Source organism: Mauremys reevesii, linkage group 15 (assembly GCF_016161935.1).
Source record: "Mauremys reevesii isolate NIE-2019 linkage group 15, ASM1616193v1, whole genome shotgun sequence".
NCBI lineage: Eukaryota > Metazoa > Chordata > Testudines > Geoemydidae > Mauremys > Mauremys reevesii.
In genome coordinates, this window is record NC_052637.1 from 31,684,875 (window position 1) to 31,705,084 (window position 20,210).

The 20,210-nt window shown below is 51.8% G+C and overlaps 1 protein-coding gene across 8 annotated transcripts in view; it reads right to left on the minus strand.

The window, feature by feature from the left end:
- Nucleotides 1-353: 353 nt before the first annotated feature.
- The window catches only part of RAB37 (RAB37, member RAS oncogene family), a 61,424-nt gene continuing 41,567 nt past the window's right edge, over nt 354-20,210 (minus strand). For 2 of the 8 annotated variants that reach the window (XM_039501022.1, XM_039501024.1), the window contains exons 2-10: nt 15,933-16,043; nt 12,094-12,135; nt 11,336-11,402; nt 11,135-11,187; nt 9,494-9,559; nt 8,536-8,592; nt 6,124-6,200; nt 4,699-4,800; nt 354-978 (exon numbers count right to left, since the gene is read on the minus strand). In XM_039501022.1, the coding sequence (XP_039356956.1) occupies nt 666-978; nt 4,699-4,800; nt 6,124-6,200; nt 8,536-8,592; nt 9,494-9,559; nt 11,135-11,187; nt 11,336-11,402; nt 12,094-12,135; nt 15,933-16,043 (888 nt within the window). In that variant the 3' untranslated portion in view covers nt 354-665. Of the gene's footprint in view, nt 4,801-6,123; nt 6,201-8,535; nt 8,593-9,493; nt 9,560-11,134; nt 11,188-11,335; nt 11,403-12,093; nt 12,136-15,719; nt 15,767-15,932; nt 16,044-18,303; nt 18,346-20,210 lie in introns of those variants that run through there. The other 6 variants (XM_039501025.1, XR_005588375.1, XM_039501027.1 and 3 more) reach the window with 6 other exon arrangements.

The window sequence follows — 20,210 nt, forward strand, 5'->3', positions numbered from 1 at the left end:
TTTTTTTTCTGCAAGCATCAGCCTAGCTACAGAAGCAATTCCATTGGTGGGAAGACAAAGGTATTTGGGGAATGCTAGACTCTGCACCATGAGACCAGCAGGGGGAGGAGGTTGGTTTTAATTTAACAGACCATGTTTACTCTTCCCAATCGCTTTTGGACTCTGAAATGTGCAGTGAAATCATGGGGGCCAGGCAAACACACACTAGAGATTCCGGGGCTTGCACTGTACACCCTACTTTTCTAATGCCCAGCAGATATTGCAATGCAGATCCCACCCAGCAACACGCTCTCTCTTCTCTAACGATGTGAGCTGGAAATTGCTCATGCCAAGAACTAGGCGGACACATTTACTCTCCAAAATACTGAGCTTTAATTCTGTAAACTTGCAAACAACAATCCGTGAACAACAGCTGAGGCAAAGGCATCACCCTGATAACAGAGAGAAGCTCAAGAATGTGTGCCAGGGAATGGACTTGCTGGGTATAATCCTGCCACAGCAAAGAGTCTCATGTGGAATGGTTCAGCGCAGTGTCATTCCATAGCATTCAGGACTTGGCAGATATACATGAACTATGTAAACAAGAAGAGAGGTCAACAAAAGTATTTGGATTTTTTTCCTATCATTGCTTTCTAGGATCCTGGCTAATGTGACAACATGGGACGCTAGGGTGACTTTGATTTTATTGACAAAGGACTTGATCCTGTTCCATCAAATTGAATGAGAGTTTTGACATTGATGCCAGTAGAAACAGGTCTAAAGAAAGGGCAAAATGAAGCATAGGGGCAGCAGTGTTGATTTAAAAACTTACACATAGGGCCTGCTCCTGCTCCCTTTAACCTCAGTGGCAAAACTCCCACTGATTTTGGAGGGGTCAAGATCAAGCCCACAAAATTCACAGGCAAGCACGATATAAAGTGTTTGCTGATCGAGGTGTCTGAGGCATCAGTTCTTTGCAGAGTGGGTTTAATCTGATACCTGACAATGACAGGAAGAAAGATTTGCATTATATACATAGACAAAAAGAAAAGGCAAACAACGTTCATAGGTGGGAGTTTATAAATCTCCTGTGTTATCGCCTCTGCTCTGATTCAAAGCCTTAATCTGGACCAGGAATTAGCCTCCCAGATACTGCGCTCCCTCTTCAGAGAGCTCAGCAGCACGTTACATAGACTAACATGAGGACTTGGTGCAAGTTTAAATCCCCACATGATCCTTCCTTCTTGTGCTGAGTGCGGGGCACAGGTGCAGAGTTGAGGGTGAAATCGGTAATGCCCATCTCTGGCAAAGCACAGGGGGAGGTCACGGCCTTGCACCCTGTGAAGAAAACATTCCTGAGATTTCAAGTCAAGGGGAAACAATTAGCAGGGCCCTGTGTCCAGAGAACTGTTCAGGCTAGTGCGACGCTCTGACTGACTGGATGAGGAGAACTGTGTATAAGATGCACCAAATTCAACTACAGGAATAAAAAATCCAACATGCAAGTAATGGACAAATCAGAAAGTGACACAATCATGAAAGATCTCCCTGATTTCTCTAACATGCTGTTCTACAGGCTAACTCCCGCACCGGTTTGGCAAACGACGTTTGTGCTTCCTCTCTAGAGCATTTAATTATTAGTTAAAGCATTTCAGTGTGAAGTCAATCCTCCCATCCATGGGCTTATTAACATCATCAGGGCACTGCCCTAGATGATACTAATAATTACAGGGCACTGCTGTGATGAGGCGCATGCTGCTGAAATATTTATTCCTGCAAAAGTCTGATCTCATCTGACAGAGCATAATAGCCAATGTGACCAACTAGAGCCAATTCCTGCTAACCTCTGTCACTGCAGTGGTCCTACTGGCCTCAGTGTGAGTTAGGCCTTGTCTACACTAGGAGCACGGTACTGATGTAGGAATACTGGTATGTTATACCAGCAAAGCGCTCCTTATGGACACAGCTCTACCAGCACGGCTGGGCTTTGTACCAGTAGAGTGAAACCACACCGCCCAAGTGAAACAAGCTACACGGGTAAAAGCAGTTTGGCTGGTATAATTGTGTTTACGCTATAGAACTTGGCCAGCACAGCTATGCTGGTCAGGGATCACATCTCTTCCCAATATTTCTATGCTGGCAGAAGTCTGTAGTGTAGACATAGCTTTTGCTGTTCAGGGGTCAAATAAATTGACTTTCCTTATAAGTTCCAGTTCCTGGAGGGACGGCCTTTGTGGTTCTTTTAAGCATATGGACAAAAGAAATATTGGCCCAGTAACTCTAATGGGTAATTATTCCGTACCCTTATATACAACAGGCATGTGACAGGTGCTGCACACACAGACGAGACAGGTACTTGGAGGGAGTGACGCACAGTCACTCTCAGGGCCCCAATTCAGCAAAGTCAATGGGACTCACGTAAAGCATGTGCTTCAGTGCCTTGCTGACTGGGGCCACAGGAATCACACGGGGTTTGCAGCTTTCACTAGAGAAAGGAAAATGAAAACCAGACAAATGGTAAAATCATGGCAAAGGTGACACACATGGGCCACAGTCAGGAAACTCTAAAAAAGAAGAGCTGTTGAAGTGCTGGCTCGAGAGCTTGGCAGACGGACGGTCTCTAGCTACCGACAAAAGAGCTACTGTGTAGGCAGTGGGGAGGGGCCTTCTCCCACTATCTCCCATCAATATGTCTGGGAGTAGAAGGGGAACTTGCTCTCCGTGCCTATGTGGAGCTTGGCCGCTCTGCTGGCAACTCGGTGCCAAATGCAAGGGTTATTTCTGTACTGTGCACACCCGTCTCGTAGGAACCGGCCAGAGACTCATTTCACACAGGCTACTCCCCAGAGCCAGCAGACAGTGGTAACCACCAGCACAGCTGCCTTTCAACTGGATCCGCCTCTCACTCCAGCCAGTGGGAATCTCTTCCTGGGCTTCAGTAAGAATTCCAATGGAAGCTGAGCTGGTGGCCTAGAGGTCAAAGGCCCTGTGCCCTGTGATCAATTCCCTGAGCACTCCTGAGGAAAACCAAACCAAAGGCAAGACCCAGATCGCTCCTTTGCCCTGTGTTTCCCTGGTGAGCTCCAGGGCCTTCACAATGCTGCGCAATCAAAGGCACCACATGTGCTGCAATAGCCGGGCTTACGGGGGTGCAATGGGGAGAGAGATGGGACCAATTTGTGTCACAGCTTCAAGGGTATTTGAACACGCCCGGAGAGAGGCAGCAGGGGGTTGCCTTTGAGAGCACAAAACACCAGGTCGTTCAGCAATTAGGGCCTGATCCAGAGCCCAGTGAAATCAACGGGGAGACTCTCAAAGGCATCAGTGGGCTTCGGATCAGGCCCTTAATTTTCAGCAGTTTTAGTTCAACAGCAAGAGGCGCAGCTCCTAGCTCCATCTGTAGGAGAGCGGCCAGGGGAGTGCAATGGCCTGAGCTGGCAGAATAAGACCTCCCCTGTCCTGGTGGCTGCCAGGAGGTGGATTCCGCAGCAAGTGGCCACAGCCTTTTTCCAAACAGGCTGGCAATGCTGGCTCCATGCTCACCCCCACCTTAGCAGCGCGGGTGCTAATGCTTTAGAAGAGGAGCAGGGCAGGGTCCACAGCGTGTCCGTGCCATGCTGGACTTGGTCTCTCGTAAAGGATTAAATAGCAATCTAGGCTGAGATAAATATAAATAAGAGCAGATTTGAAACATTTCTTTTTAAAGTCAGAAAAATAGATAGCGATCTCCTTCCTCTCCACTATCCACAATAGGCAGCTTTCTTCCAGCATAACAGGCACTGTAATAACACTGCACACCCCAAGTCCTTTGCTTGGGACATGCTCAGCGGCAGGAGGAGGTGGGCACACGAGACAGCCCAGCTGCAGGGGCCTGGGGGAGGTGAGGGGAATGGGGAGGGACCAGACATCACAGGGAAAAGGTCTCCCATTCCTCTTCCTTTAGCAAACACTCCTGCTGATTTCATTCGCTGCAGGAAAACTTCACCTGCTAATGCAAGAGAGTGAGAAATGGTTCTTCCTGCTCTGTTCACTGGCCTGGCTCTCTCAGCCTGGGGAGACTCCGGAGCAGAGATGTCCCATGGAAACTGGTCAGAAAGGTGGCGACTCTGGACTGGAAAGGTGCGGAACCCCGGCTGAGCAGCAGTGCTGACCTGGCCCAATCCAGATAGATACTGGGCCGTGGCTACGCTGCTGAGGATGACTCGGTCCCGTCCTGAAAATGGGGCACTGGATATGCTGCCAACATTGTCTTGGTCCAGTCCAGATAGACACTGGGCCCTGGCTTGTTTGGAGGCCGAACCAGCCGAGTCCTGATCACTGGGGTCCTGGGCTCTGCAGGCGAGGCTGACGCAAGCTGCTCCCGAGAGGCAGGGTATTGGCTGTGCTGCCAGGAGTGACTCCTCCAAGGTTGGACTCCCACATCGTAAGATTTTCTAGTCAGGCGAAACCCAGAACTGGCCTTTATTTGGCTTCTGTTGTAACTTCCCCACAGCCACCCACACTCATGCACGTCCACACCCACCCACACGCACACCCTGCCCCTCTCAGGGCAGCTTTGCCCTTTTTCCTATTTGTAATTTATGGCTAGAAATATTTTTAGAGCGTCTTCTGAAGACAGGAATCTGACCAGTTTCCTCTCCAGCCCCGCCTTGCTCTTGCATTATACCAGGCCCCTGTGCCCCAAGTCCTCCTTCCTGCCCTGCCATCCTCTTCTCTCACATGAAGGAACAGCAGCTGGACTTTTTCTTCTGTGACTCTATGTAGTCCTGAATCTGGAACCTGGGCTCGTCCGGCTGCTGCACAGCTCGCTGCTTGAGTTCTCTGAAAGAAGCACAGCAGTGACACATTGCACCAGCCACCCCTCGCCCAGCAAAAGCAGCTGTGCATCTCTGAAGAACAGCGGACGTGATGCTCTCCACCTTCCAGGGGGTGGTGATGAGAGGGTGGAACACATGGCTCAGCTCCTGGAGCAGATCTGGGCCTGTGCTCCTTCCCCCAGCAGGAAATGGATGTGCCATGGAGGTGACAACCTCAGCCCACTCCAGCCCTCCCTGCCAGCCGATACACCTGGCCAAGTCTTAGCTAGTGTGCAGGAGGCCAAGAGCCATGTGGACGGGGAGATACTACTCCAGCCAGGGAAGCAGCATGAATTCAGGGGAAGGTGAAACAAAACCCTACGAAGAATTGTATCTTGGAGGGCTAGGGGCTGCGGATGGGACAGATGCCTTAGCACAGGGTTAATCCCGCTTGCTGGCAATGGACCTGCATGCTGTAGCACTGGGATAACGTTCAAGGAGCCTTTGATCTTTCTATTTTGTGGTGGAGCTCGACTGTACCTCTGTGAATCAGTCACCAGCAGTAGCATAGCCCCCTTGCAGGCCCTTTGCCTGGCCCCTGCTGCAGCTGGCATGTCGGCGGTGGAAAGCAGTGGGGTTTTTGAAGTGCCGCTGGGAACTGGACCCACATGCCAGGGACATTAGGTGGCAATTCACAGGCCAGTGACCTGACTGTCAAAAATTAACTCTGGGCTAGAACTTGGCTCCCCAGCCTGAGAGCAGACCAAGGTCTGGGGACAAAGGAGACGAGGGACCAGATCCTCAGCCCAAGTCAACAGAACTCTGCCCCTTTATACCAGCTGAGGCTCTGCTCCAAGAGCTCTCCGGGATTCTGACGCTTTTTTATCCCACTCTAGAGGAAAGCGTCTGAGCGTTATAGACTTTGCCCACAGGAAGTGCTGGACTGGAGCAGAGCAGCAGCCAGTGCAGACCTGCAACCTGTCCCTGCCCTGGGCGAATGCCGACTGCTTCAAAGGAAAGCATCAGACCCCCCCATTGGACAGCCCAGGTGTGCATGTTTTACAAACATCGATGAGTTAAGCTTAATAATACTCTGAGATAGGCCAATTTATAGCCATAGGAGGTTAAGCAGCTTACCCACACAGTTGAGTGTGCAGAACCCAAGAGCCCTGGTGCCTAGTCCTCTACTCTAACCACTAGATGACACTTCCCCTTTGAAGGCAAAGATATCTCCCTCCCTAGGGGCACACGTTCCCAACTCTGTGCGCACATGTTAAATCAAGGCCCCTCGGTATGGGAAGGCAGCCCCGGCCTGGGAAGCTGCCCTTTCAGTCCCTCAGTTACTTACTTGGCAATGGCCAGAAATGCCAGCTCCACGTTCATGCCCGTCTTGGCGCTGGTCTCCATGAAAGGCACTCCGTATTCCTGCAGAGGGGGCATAGCACCATCAGCCACTGCACTGCCAGTTACTACCCCTTCCTCTAGCTCCCGGCCTCTTCTGAAACGCCCCCCGCCGATCTACCAGCAAAGCCAATCTCAGGGGATTAAAGCCGGTTCCTTGGATCTGGGCCCTTGGCCAGAAGAGGCCCCAGACGGAACAGCAACCTGAGGCAGAGCAATCAGGGGCGGCACTAGAGACTTGCACAGCTGGTTACTCTGGGGCGGCCTGGTTTGAAGGAAGATCAAAGATTCCAGAAGGGGGAGAGCAGATCAGAGGCCCTCCGAGGGGGAGGGGAACAGGGGTCTCTCTGGGGATCTGGAGAGGAGGCGGCTAATGTTTTGGTGGAGCCTCATTTGACCGTTAGAAGATTAGGGTTGGAAGAGACCTCAGGAGGTCATCTAGTCCAACCCCCTGCTCCAAGCAGGATCAACACCAACTAAATCATCCCAGCCAGGGCTTTGTCAAGCTGGGCCTTAAAAACCTCTAAGGATGGAGATACCACCCCCTCCCTAGGTAACCCATTCCAGTGCTTCACCGCCCTCCTAGTGAAAGTGTTTCCTAATATCCAACCTAGACCTCCCCCACTGCAACTTGAGACCATTGCTCCTTGTTCTGTCCATCCCACTGAGCAGATGGATTAATGGTCTCTCACATGCCTTGGCAGGCTGAGGGGTGCATCCTTGTACTGCACACTGCTCCAATTCTCCCAAGACCCTCCCTCACACTGCAGTTCAGTTGCTCCCCCACATGCTATCTTCAGCCCTCAACCTCCTGCATCTCATAGCCCAAACCCTCCTTGCCCTCCCACCCCATCTAGCTTTCTCCCCTACATCTGACCTCTCTCACTTTCATCCTTTCAGTCCAGACACAGTCCCAAAGTCAGTGCTTAATTTGTAATGAAAGAGGGGCCAGGGCTCAAGCAATTTTTTACATTAATAACTGATGCAGCAAACCCAGAGGCTCCGGGGCTCTGAATCGCCAGGCCCAGAGGTGTCAGGGCTCCGAACTGCCAGGCCCAGAGGGGACGGGGCTCCGAACTGCCAGGCCCAGAGGGGACGGGGCTCCGAACTGCCAGGCCCAGAGGTGCCGGGGCTCCAAACTGCCAGGCCCAGAGGGGCCGGGGCTCCGAACTGCCAAGCCCAGAGGGGCCGGGGCTCCAAACTGCCAGGCCCAGAGGGGCCGGGGTGCCGAACTGCCAGGCCCAGGGGCGCTGGAGCTCCGAACTGCCAGGCCCAGAGGCGTCGGGGCTCTGAACTGCCAGGCCCAGAGGTGTCGGGGCTCTGAACTGCCAGGCCCAGGGGCGCCGGAGCTCCGAACTGCCAGGCCCAGGGGCGCCGGAGCTCCGAACTGCCAGGCCCAGGGGCGCCGGAGCTCCGAACTGCCAGGCCCAGGGGCGCCGGAGCTCCGAACTGCCAGGCCCAGAGGGGCCGGGGCTCCGAACTGCCAGGCCCAGGGGCGCCGGGGCTCCGAACTGCCAGGCCCAGGGGCGCCGGGGTGCCGAACTGCCAGGCCCAGGGGCGCTGGGGCTCCGAACTGCCAGGGGCAGGGGCGCCGGGGCTCCGAACTGCCAGGCCCAGAGGGGCCGGGGCGCCGAACTGCCAGGCCCAGGGGCGCCGGGGCTCCGAACTGCCAGGCCCAGGGGCGCCGGGGTGCCGAACTGCCAGGCCCAGGGGCGCCGGAGCTCTGAACTGCCAGGCCCAGGGGCTCAGCCCTAGCAAGCCCTGGCACAAATTAAGCACAGCCCAGAGTACATCTAAATCTGAAAGTGGTGTAAGAGCTGGATGAATTGAGGTGATAGATGGATGATTGGCTCAGAGAAACAGCTCTGTGACCTCAGGGAGTAGCCTAGTTAAGGTCTATCCCGCACAGCAAAGGAGATCATAGTCTACATGGGACTGAGGATGACGAAGGGAGGGACCAGATACCTTCAGGCAGGGCCCAGCAGCGCGGCAGAGCCAGCGCGGCGGCGGCGCGCGGGCGGGGCGCCGGGGGGTGGGAGCTCCGGGCGCATGCCTGCGCATGGCGCCCGGCGGCGGGATCGGATGGCCGCCGCAGGCATGACTGCGGACGCGCCCTCTTCCCTTCTCGCCTCCCTCCGCCTTGAGCTCCGGGCGCGCGGCGCGGGGGTCCCGGCTCCCTGGCTCTCCGTGGACTCGGGCGGGGCATGCGCGCGAGCGAGCCCAAGGAAAAGGAAGAGGACCGCGGACGACGGGGGGGGGGCGCGGCAGCGCGCGCGGCTGCTTGGGGGCAGCCTACTTTCTAGAGCCGCCCCTGCCTTCAGGGATGACAGACACCCTGCAAAACCCTGGGGCGGCTCACCCTGGCTAGTGACTCTCCATCCTCCATCCTGATGACTCTCTCGCTGCTCACATCAGCCTGTAAACAAAGGGAAATCGTTACTGGAGTGGCACAGAGACTCACAGATCAGCCTTGCGCTAGCAGGTCATCACGGAGCCACCAAGCCCAAGGCTTCACTTGCTGAAGACTCAGACTTGGGCTTCCCTCTGCTGGCAGAAGTGGGCATGGACGCACCCAAGAGTCATTTTGCAGCATTTAAACCGCTCACCGTGTTCTCTTAGGAAAGTTCCAAACCCAGATAAATGTCTCAGGGAGGGACATGGGCACAGCAGTGGGAGCTCAGAGCTCATGGATTCTGTTCCCAGCACTGACATGGGCTCCCTCAGGGACCTCGGAGGATAATTAAGGTTGGAAGAAGAAGAGTGCTCTATATAGGCGAAGTGTTATCACAGAACCAATTTAAGGAATTACAGAATTTAAAATGGAGCCTGGTTCTGGGTTTGGGGCAGCGAGTCACATCCACTGTAGGTCCCTGAAACAGTGGAACCCAGGGTTTGAGCTCTGGTGGTGACGCTGTCTGTGGGATATCAGAGCTTCTTGAGCTTCCCTCCGTGCCTACTGGACAACTCAAGGAGTGGCTGAGTTTTTTGGCTGGTACCTTGGTAGATAGGGTCTGAGGAAAAACAGACAAGGCCACACAGGCTGATAAAGTTGGAAAATGGAGAAGCTTGAACGCTGCCCTGCATGGTCAGAGCTGATATGGATCAGCAGTGGTTGGAGATCATGTTCTTCCATACTCGGGCAGGCAAAGTGCCCCATGAGATGGTGTCACTGAATGAAGAGGGGGAGCCTCAGAGCCCTGTCTGTACCGATTTGGGGTGTCCTCGGTCTGAGGTGGGAGGAGACAGCACAAAACAGAGAAGGAGAGTAGCTCTACATGAGCACATCTCTCAGTTGCCCACCAGGAAGTGACACTCACCTTATTGCCTAACAACATAATGACCACATCCTTTTGGGCATATTCGTGTATCTCTGTGAGCCAGGCCTGCAAGAGAGGAAGAGGGTCACGTGGTATTAAAGATGAACAGCAGAGACAAGCAGGTTTATATGCAACTGTAAGTGCGTGGGGAGAGCCAGGAAGGCCCCTGCATAACAACAGCTAGATTAAAGGGGTGGAACATGGTCTGCTATTTCCGTGTAGTTTTGGAGCACTTATGCCCAACGGTCTCTGGGACACACAAACAATGGCTGGTGAAAGAATTCAAGGATTCGAAATCTGCTTTTGTTCTGACATGGAAAGAAACTGAGCCCTTTCAGCATGTTTCATGGAACAAAACAGAGAAAGAAAGAGATCTCTGCTTGGCCTGATTCAGGGCAGAGACTAAAACCTGGGTCGGCCACATTCCTGGGGAGCATCTGAATCATGGGGCTATTTGCTATTCTGGGGTGGTGCATTGTCTTTCGCTCCCTCTCCACCAGCAATTCCATCCAGGACCAGAGAAACCTTCTCAACAACAGTGTTGTCAAACAGATCCCTCTCCATGAAACATTTCAGTTTTGACCAATCTCCATTTTCTGATGGAAAATACGTTTCATCAACAAATTCCCAGCCGGCTCTCCTCTCTGGGCACCTTGGTCAATGCTTTGTCCCTGCACCTTTGTGTCCTGTAGAGTCTGCCAGCCTGCACCATCATGCGCCCAGTTCTGTGCCTCAGGACGCTGTCTGCCAAGCGGCAAGATCCAGAGGCAGCCTCCCTTTGGGTCCCTGATTTAGTATGGTGCCAGCTACCTTCAGTGCCCATTGATTGTACATGGCTTTCAATACGGTGTAGCACCGAACAATTCTTCCAAACCCATCTGACTTAACAACTCATGTTACCAGCATCCAATGCCGCTGCATCACCAATGTGATAGCTTGGAGAGGATAATAGTCTACTACAGTTGCCAGTTAACAGAGGTTCTCCTTCAGCTCAAGTAGCAGAGGCTCTGCTTTCAGTGCTGACGACCCATGATAAGAATGCCCCACTGGTTTCAAGGAGAGCTGAGGGTGCTCAGCTTTCTGCAGTATTGGGTTCTGTATTCCAGGTTCTGGACCCAGAGTACAACTATTCCCCCATGCCCACTGTGACTAAGGCAAAGGTCGCCCATCGCATCGTAACACAGAGAAAACTGAACAGGCAGGGAAGTGGCCGTTCTGCATTGCTAGCTGCCAAGAATCAGGACAGGTCCTCCCATTACATCAGTCTGCCAGAGCTTTGACAATGCTTCAGCTCTTTCCCCTGGGAATCAGGTCATCTCATCCCACAGGAAAGCCAGCTCCATGGAGGGATGGGTGAAGACACAGGGACTAGGGGTGCACTGCACTGGGGATAGAGTTGCTGCATTAGATGGCTCTGGAAGGAGAGTCCCATGCTTGCGAGTTGAGGTGTAATGTGTTTAAAGCCAAACACAGCCTCCTGCACGGGGTCTAGGAGGCCTTCTCTCCAGCACTTAGAAAGCTGTCTGGGTGTGCAGAGTCCAGCCATTGAGGAATAAGGGGCTGGGGAGACTCTGCTGCCCCTCTCTGCTGGTTTAGGAGTTAACGATTGTGTCAGTGAGGTCCAAGGGGATAAATACTGACCCGAATATTGTCAAAGGACATTTTGCTGGTGATGTCATAAAAGAGGAGCAAAGCTGGAAGAAAAGAAGAGAGACAAAGCGGGGGTTTAATGAGGATTCTGTTCCTGGGTATTAGTGGCAAGAGCAGCTCCACTAGGTCTGCGGATTCCGGTTCTCATCTGACCCCGAATCGGGCCAACCACAAACCCGCCTGAGAACCTACCCTGGGCATCTCTGTAGTAGGCGTGGGTCACACTACGAAATCGCTCCTGCCCTGCCGTGTCCCAGATCTGCAAAGAAACAACCCCCATGAAAACCAAGGGAGACACCCCACTGCCACTCGTCTCATTCCCAGCTCTCCAATCCCAGGGGAGTGTTGGCATCTGGACGTAACAGAAGGTAATGAACCAAGACCCCAGAGTCAGTGCAAGGGTTGGAAGTACTCAGGGACCCACTGCTTGTCTATGCTGCTCCTTGTGTAGGAGGGGATTTCCAGGTTACAAAAACAAGTCTGAAAGAGATTTGGAGCTCTGGATTGAAATGATATATGAGGTCCCAAGCCAGAGTTCAGGCTGCGAGTTGCCAAAGTTATATAGGGCAAATGCATGAAAGGTCGGTAAAAACCAAGCCTTTGTCCCTGATTTTTATGAAGGGGTGGTTTTACAGGTGTTGTATAGTGTGTACATATAGCATATCATGTACCACATCGCACCTAGAAAAGTCTTTGCCCCCAAGGGCTCACCTCTCCCTGAGAAATGTCAATATTAATAGCTATCAAACGCTGGCTGGCTGTGCACTGTCACTGCAAGAGTTCAGCTGGGAGATAACAGATCGGCTTCCCTTTCCCTCCCCCTAACCCTTATTAGGGAGTGTGTACACATGGCAAAGAATAGATAAAAGCCATCGAGCCGCCACCTATCTGTACAGACGCCCTCAAGTATTAACTGCACATGCTGCATCAGGATCAATTACCGGACTCACCTGCAATTTTACTTTCACACCGTCCACTGCCACGACTTTATTCTGTAAGAGAAAACAAAACCACACTGGTTTAATATGGTGGGAACGCCGGGTGTGGTCTTTTGTGGGCTGCACCTTCCCCATACTGCATTCCGCGGTAGCCTTGGCATCTTGAACCTTATGGCATGGTTCAGTATAGACCAGCTCCATTGATGCAGGAGCATGCAATGCTGGATTCAGAGCCTGGAGACAAAAAGAGAAGGAGGTAACAGGTAACTCTCCTCTAGGTCTGTCTCCTTTCTCTGCAGCAGCTTCCCCTGTCAGCTAAATAGCAAGGCAGGATATTAAGAAAGATAGATGTTAATCGACTCAATGGCTCATACTCATGGTGTGAGCCCACTGAATACATTCAAACTGACAGCTGTGGAGAAAGCTTCCAGCTTAGGCATCCCTCAAGGATGCATTTTTCTATAATTTAAACATCCATCTGGAGAGATTGGGAGCTGGTGAACATAAGAGTGGCCATACTGGGTCAGACCAAAGGTCCATCTAGCCCAGTATCCTGTCTGCCAACAGTGGCCAATGCCAGGTGCCCCAGAGGGAATGAACAGCACAGGTAATCATCATGTGATCCATCCCCTGTCGCCCATTCCCAGTTTCTGGCAAACAGGCTAGGCGGGACACCATCCCTGCTCACACATTACGGTCACAGGCACCCTAGAAATACCATAGCTTAGACAGATTGCATTAGAAGCAGAAAAACAGAGACATCCAGAAATAATAACGTATGGAACGAAGGCATCTAACAGAACATCTCTCCTGAACCCCCCTTCAGAGCTTGGACCAAGAAACCAACAGGAGGTGTTTGTTACCAGCCTGACCTGCAGGGCACTTTACACCAAGCTGCAACATCCTCTCTCCTCCACTGAGCTGAAATTCAGCCTCTCACAGAACTTGAAACACCCAGCGCCACAATCTGGCTGGTTTTCTTTTATCTCAGAGCCTCTGGGCCTGAGCAGAGGTGCTAACAGATGGGCTGAAACCTGTGAGGTGCTGACTGCCCGCAGTTCCTGCCGACATCCGTTGGAGTTGAAGAAGGTGCTTTGCACTTTGCAGGATTGGACCTAACACGTGAGTGACACAGCTGTGGTCTGGGTTATTTCCGGGATTGCCCCAGATTAACAGACAAAGGCAGTCACTTGAGAAACACAAACAGAGATCAGTGGGAAAATTCAGTGCAGCCTCAGCCTGGGCGAGAATTTACATGGCCCTGTCCAGCTAAGGGGTTCATTTGGTGGCAGTAAAGGAGAGGAGTAAAAATCCTGTAAACATCAACCAGCTACATATTAGAGAAGCAGCAAGTGCCATTAAATCCAGACCCATGCTCCACCTGCTCAGACTCCGACCTGTGTGTGCAAACAGGCTTGCTGGGGGTGTTTTCATACTGCGGATAGTTGGAGGCTCCAGGCCATTGATACTCACCTTGTTTTGATTGGCTGGGTGGGTGTTTCTTATCAGTGAATACTCTTTTTACTCAGATTGTTATGATTGGCAGGGCGGGTGTCACTTGCCCGTGCATTCTCTGATTGGCTGGCTGCCTTCCTAATGAATGCCCTGGATATTCTGGTTGCTTTGATTGGGCACCTCTTGAGAGTGGATATTGACATGGTGGTGCCAGATCCTGAATGGGTAAGGAGAGGGTGCACCAACGTGGGATGCTGCTGCCAAACCCTCCCCTGGCTGCAGATGAAAAATCTAGTGGAACTGAGAAGTGGGGGCATTAAAAAGGCATCCAATGAGCAGGTTAAATGCAGCAGGTCATCTGTAATTAATACGAGCACACTAGCCTTGAACACTTGTCACCAGAGTAATGACACGATGCAAAACAGAAAGGCCCAGGTAGAGTTCTCCATTCAGTCGCAGGGAGCTTGCATCTGGCTGATGCCTCAGGGCTGTGCATGGAGCGCTACCACAACAGTGCAAGAAAACACAACACCGCATGCAGGCTCTCGCCCAGCCCAGCCACGGACAGCGACAGGAACACGGTCTCTTCCTCTTGTTCTTGTCTTAACGTTGTTTTTAGCTTTGGAGCAGAGACTGTGCTGCGTGCCCAGGAGAAGCACCGCAGAAAGCAACGGTTCGGCTGTTGGTGTGCAGAGACCACGGCCCGCCACGCTAACCAATCTAGAGGTTCATGGTTCACTTGTACAGCCCCATCTGTCTGTAGCCATCGGTTGTCTCCTGTCTTACACTTAGATTGGACACTCCTTGGGTCAGGGATCGTCTCTTTGTTCTGTGTTTGTACAGCACCTAGCACCATGGGCTCCTGGGCCATGTGGGGCTCCTAGATATGATGATAATACAAATGATAAATAATAATAATAAAATAAGGCCCAATCCACAGGAATGGAGTAAAAGGCGGCTTCAGTTTCTGGGCTGCTCTGGGGATCAAAACAAAACAGCACATAGGGGCTGACACAGGAGACAGAATCTGCCTCTCCATCTTTGTATGTGTAATAAAGCACCATGTATCCCTATGGTGCTGTATCAACAATTCAGCACAGAGCTACCACGGGCAGTGCAGAAAGTCCTGAGGTTAAAATGTCAAGTCACTGACATCAAGAACGTACCTTCCTTCCACACACACCTACACTTTCCCCAACACAACCACCCTCTACAGCATCACAAGGTCACATGTCTGCATCCCAGGACACCCAGATCCCAGCGCCCACAGACCCACAACGTCACGGGCACAACCTTGCATTAATAATCAGTTGCACACACCTGCGTTACAGACAGGGCTTGGTGAACTAGTCGGGGTAAAACAAGAACCAGGTGGAACATTTCATCACACTGAAGCTGAAGGTGATTTGAGGGCTGGAAGAGTAAAGGTAACGCTCTGAAATCCTGGCGTCAGTTTTGCACCCCTCTGCCTTGCACAGCCACAGCAAGAGACGCTGGTTCCAGGGGAACAGATGGTTTCTGGCCCAGATGATCAGTAAGCATCCTGGGGCATGGACCATCTTTTTGTTCCGTGTTCGTACACTGCCTAGCACAATGGGGTGCTGGGCCAGGCCTGGGCCTCAGAGGCGCTGTGGTCATACAACTCAATAATGGTAATCCTCCTCCTCCTCCTTCCCAGGAAGCCTCTCATTGCTAGAGTCCAGCTCAGTTGTGCAGACTTCAAATGTTCATAGAACGGTGGAATAAGAGCCCAGACGTTTGGGCGTTTATCTGGCTCAAACCCTTCACTACTGATAAATCTCTGGCATCCATGCAGGCACACTGCACACCCATCCACACCGACATCATATAATACATCCTTTGGGAGAACATATCCTCCATTCACAGACCCAGACTCCGATCTCTGTGTGGTTTAATTCAGTGGACTAACTCCCAATTCGCCCCAGTGTAAGTGAGAGCAGATTCAGGCTCTAAGTGTAAACGAAGGGCTGGAAATATAAGACGACAATAAGAAAAGATCCCATGTCAGGACAGCCAAAACTGGGTCTGAGTCTTCTGCTTCCCTGATTCTAATGTACTTTCAGGGCCTACATACTACAGGGATTGGTGCCCTCTGACTACACTAGACTGTATACTAGAGATACTCCCCATAGCTGCAGCAGCACTACTGGTTCCAGCCCCACCTGCATGTGGATCACATCAGCCAATCATATAATACTCTCTGCGCTTGTCCCTTTTCTCCGGGCAATAGCTCCTGCAATCGAAGACACAAGGGCAGTTTAATTGAATCCTCTTCCATTCAATGATTATCTGAATGGGCAGAGGGGGTGTTTCACGCTCATCCCCTGAGCTGTAACAAGAGGCTCTCCCTAGTGCAGAAAGCTGCAGCGTCTCACCCGGAAGTCTATGCCGACAGTGGCTATGAAGGTCCCAGAGAGGAAGGCCCCGTCTTTGAACTGGAGCAGGAAGCAGGTTTTCCCCACGCCTGAATCGCCGAGCAGCATCACCTACAACACGGGTGCAAAAACTCATTAATAGTGCCGGGGGAGAGTGTGATTTGGGGTGAGGGCAGAACCGGGGTGAGGGTGGTGCAGCCCTGTTGAGGAGGAGCTCTGACTGGGGCAGTGGGTAACAGAGTCATGGGCAGCCTGGGGTGTTTCTTTTTGTTCCCAGAGCTTGGCAGAGCCATCAGTTTCATTTCCTCTCCCAACTCTCTTCCTCTTTCAAACACAGATTTGAGCCCCACACAAAGCGACACGGCCCTATAGCGTATGTCTCACATACAGCTTCTCTTAAAGCAGCGTCTCCCCAGCTGGTGGCAATGTTCCCCCGCAGTGTCAGCTGCTCTCTAGACTGGGAATTGCTTCTGTAGCTGCAGGTGAGTCCTAGAAATTAACTTCCTTCCCTCCCTGCTCCTGTGGTGGCCTCTAATACAGTCAGAGCCAGGAACAGCTCAGATGTTCAGAGCCGAGGTATGGGCAGCATCTCACTGACTCAGGTTTTCTTCTCTTCTCTTTGCTCCCATAGCACTCAGCTATGAGAGCACATGTGACCTGACTCCATGGAGCTTCCAATGGGCAAAATATAAGAAAAGAAAGAAAGAAAGAAAGAAAGAAAGAAAGAAAGAAAGAAAGAGAGCACTAGTAGCGATGGAAGTCATTGCAGGAGGGAAGTCACTGCTAGAAAGTCTGACCATGACCCCATTATCAAGCAGGGAATGGCTAAATGAGTTTCCCCTCTAAATGAACATATTGTTTAATTGCAGCAAAGAGTCCTACCTTTGTATAGAGGTATTGAGGAGTTGGCTTTAGTGGGGTGAATACCACTTCATCGGATGCATGGACATGGACATGGACATGCATCCGACGAAGTGGGTATTCACCCACGAAAGCTCATGCTCCAAAACGTCTGTTAGTCTATACGGTGCCACAGGACTCTTTGCTGCTTTTCCAGATCCAGACTAACATGGCCACGCTCTGATACTTGATATCGTTTAATTGCTGCTTCTACCAATGCTTCGCAATGGCGTTAGGCCAGGGGCACTGTGCTGCTGGCACTCTTTGTAACTAGACACGTTCTATCTACCAATACCCCATCGATCTCTTTCTGGAGAATGGGCCACACCATGGCACTATCCCCCTCCAGATACCAGCGCCAGGCTTCTCCCTGCGATCACAGGTAGATGGATGAAGATTTCAGGCCTATCTCAAGAAATGGCTCATTCTTTCTGTCCCATTTGTCCAGGCCCAAGGAGAAAGTCCAGGATATACACCTTAACACATTCAATCTGCCTTCACCAAACACGGACATTGTACCACAGAAGTAGATCACATCATGGAATGGGCCACCCAAATACCCTGAAAGAACCAGCTTCATTACAGGAATAAAACCCCCTCCAACCACACACCCCTAGTTGTCACCACACCTACTATCTCACACTGGAACTCATACAGGATAACATCAAACAACTACAACCCATACTGATAGGGACTCCGTCCTGAAAGAAATCTCTCCTGAACCCCCACTTCTGGCCTACAAACAACTCCCCAACCTCTCCAAGCTCATCATCAGAAGCAAGCTCCCCATAGAGCAGGACCCACCAACTCAAAGTATCAGAGGGGTAGCCGTGTTAGTCTGGATCTGTAAAAGCAGCAAAGAGTCTTGTGGCACCTTATAGACTAACAGACGTTTTGGAGCATGAGCTTTCATCGGATGCATGTCAAAGTGGTGCCAGACCCTGCCAGAATAACAGATGCAAAACCTGCAGCCATATCTCCACTGCTTCAATGATCAACACATCTCACAACTCACCTTTCAAGATCCATGGATCCTACACATGCATATCACAACCTCATTCAGTGCACTAAATGTACAGTAACTACTATGTGGGTGAAACCAGACGATCACTCTGCTCTCGAATGAACTCACACAGGAAAACGATACAAGACAAACACCCTGTCACCTGTGGGTGAACCCTTTTCACAAAGCCATCACTCTGTATCTGACCTCTCAGTCCTCATCCTCGAGAAAAACCTGCACAACACTTTCAAAAGACAAGCCTGAGAGCTTAAATTCATAACTTTGTAAGGCACTAAAACTCATGGACTGACCGGAGACACTGGATTTATGGCTTACTACAACAATAACCCACTAACAATGCCCTCCCCAGCTGCCTTCTCCCCACTTCCTTCACCCCCCATGACTGGAGGGGTGTTAACGGGCCACTTCCCTTTGAATGGTGCCTTGCAATACGTGTTAACCACTTACACTGAACAATCTGTTCCACCTTGTATGTAGCTGTGACTCTCTGAGTACCTTTCCCAGAGCTCTGGGTAAATTCGAAATTGCCTCTCTCACCAACGGAAGCTGGTTCAATAAAAGATCTTACCACGCCAGCCTTGTTTCCTTGAGCAAACTCTGCCGCCCCAGGCCTCTCCGCCTTGCTCCAATCACTTCACCCACACCAGATACCAAAACAAACACACAGCTCAGCATCCACTCCTCCTAAGCAAACAGCACTCGGCTTGGATTCCCCGGCTTCATTGGCACCTCCACATTCATTTTTACACCAGGGAGGGCGAGGCGGCACCCTCGCCAGGAGAAACACTGTGCATTATTAACAAGTACTCAGCTGCCCAGAAAGTGTGATCCCCTCCTGTCTGCTTTGTGATGACAGCAATTTCTTGGCTGTCACTGGGTGATAATTCATCAGGCACGTGGGCAGCCCCCATCTCCTGTTAAAAACAGAACACGAAGCAGGGACAACAGCAAGTGACCTGCGGAGAATGAAATAGTCTACGGTCCTGCCTGCCAGCGAAGATGAGCTCCTGCACCCTCTGCGGAAGTCAATGGGAGCTGCAGGTGGTCTGTGCTTCTGAAAGTCAGGCCCTGATATTCTAGCTGTCCCTGTCCAGACATGCAAACAAAGTGTCTGTCCTGGAGGAAAGATGGGGAATGGGATCATTCTTGTTGGGCCAGCAAATAAGCTGTACCTCAAAAGATCCTGAGCCCCCAAATGACCCTTCTGCAGGCGAATTCACCTTGACTGATGTCGCCAAATTCTTTGCTGCAGACACACCTGAACAGAGGCAAGCTTTGGGAACAGCACTCTGTTCTGACCCTAGCATGCTCCAGGTAAAGTTCCCAGGTTGCTTTTGGGAAAAAACTCTCCCCGCATAAGCCCCCCAAAAGAATCAGAGAGAAAGGAGCAGGAGGAAGGTGCGAGCATTAAAAAAGAAAAGAAAAGAAAGAAGTGGCCAAGAAAAAAAAAATGGACCCAAATGCAATTTTTCGGAATAACCAAAGCAAAGCAGAATGAACCCTCACAGCAATCGCAGGCAGGGGCAAAACAAGCTGCGAGGCAGAGTGGAAGAATGGTCAGGGTGCTAGCTGGGACTCAGAAGTGTTCCTGCCCCTCCTCCGATTTAATTCCCTGCTCTGGCACAGACTTCCTGTGTGACCTTGGTCAATTCACTTTGCCTCTCTGTACCTCAGTTCCTCCAGCCATACAATGGGGGTGTAACTGCCCTGCCCTGCCTCCTGGGGGTGTTGTGAGGCTAAATACCTCAGATTGTGGGTAACTCTGGGAGCGGGAGCTATATAGGATAGGTATTGCAGCTGGAGTGAGCAAAGCAAGCCCCATGAGGAGATGTTTCTCCCTGTGTTCACAGCTCTGGGTGCAAATGCAGAGCTCTGCGACCAGAGTGAGACCCAGAAAGGGAAGGGCCGCACACAGCTCACGGTACTAAGATTTATAAGCATCCTTCTCAGATGCAGGCTGCAGTCTCCAAGGAACACGGCGAGCATCTACTCTGCTGGGTCTGGATCAAGTCCAGCTCACACATTCCCACTCGCCATGGCCTGGCCTCTCCTCTGGGCAGGGGCGCAGGGACAATTTGAGAGGTGGCTCCACTATCACCAGAACTCCCTACCGATGATCACATCCAATTTTGGGGGGAGCACTTTTATGGCTGGTAACAGATACCTCTGCTGGGAGCCATTGCCATGGGGCTGACTTGGTCCAGTGCCCATCAAGTGAAGGCGCCTGATGGCAACTGGCAGTTGACTGTGGGGACAGAGAGAATGAGGAAGCTGGTAAAGGGACAGAATTGACAGTTGCCAACCGCCTCTGCACTCTGGGGTGCCGCCCTCCATGGCAGCCCTGCCTCCACTGC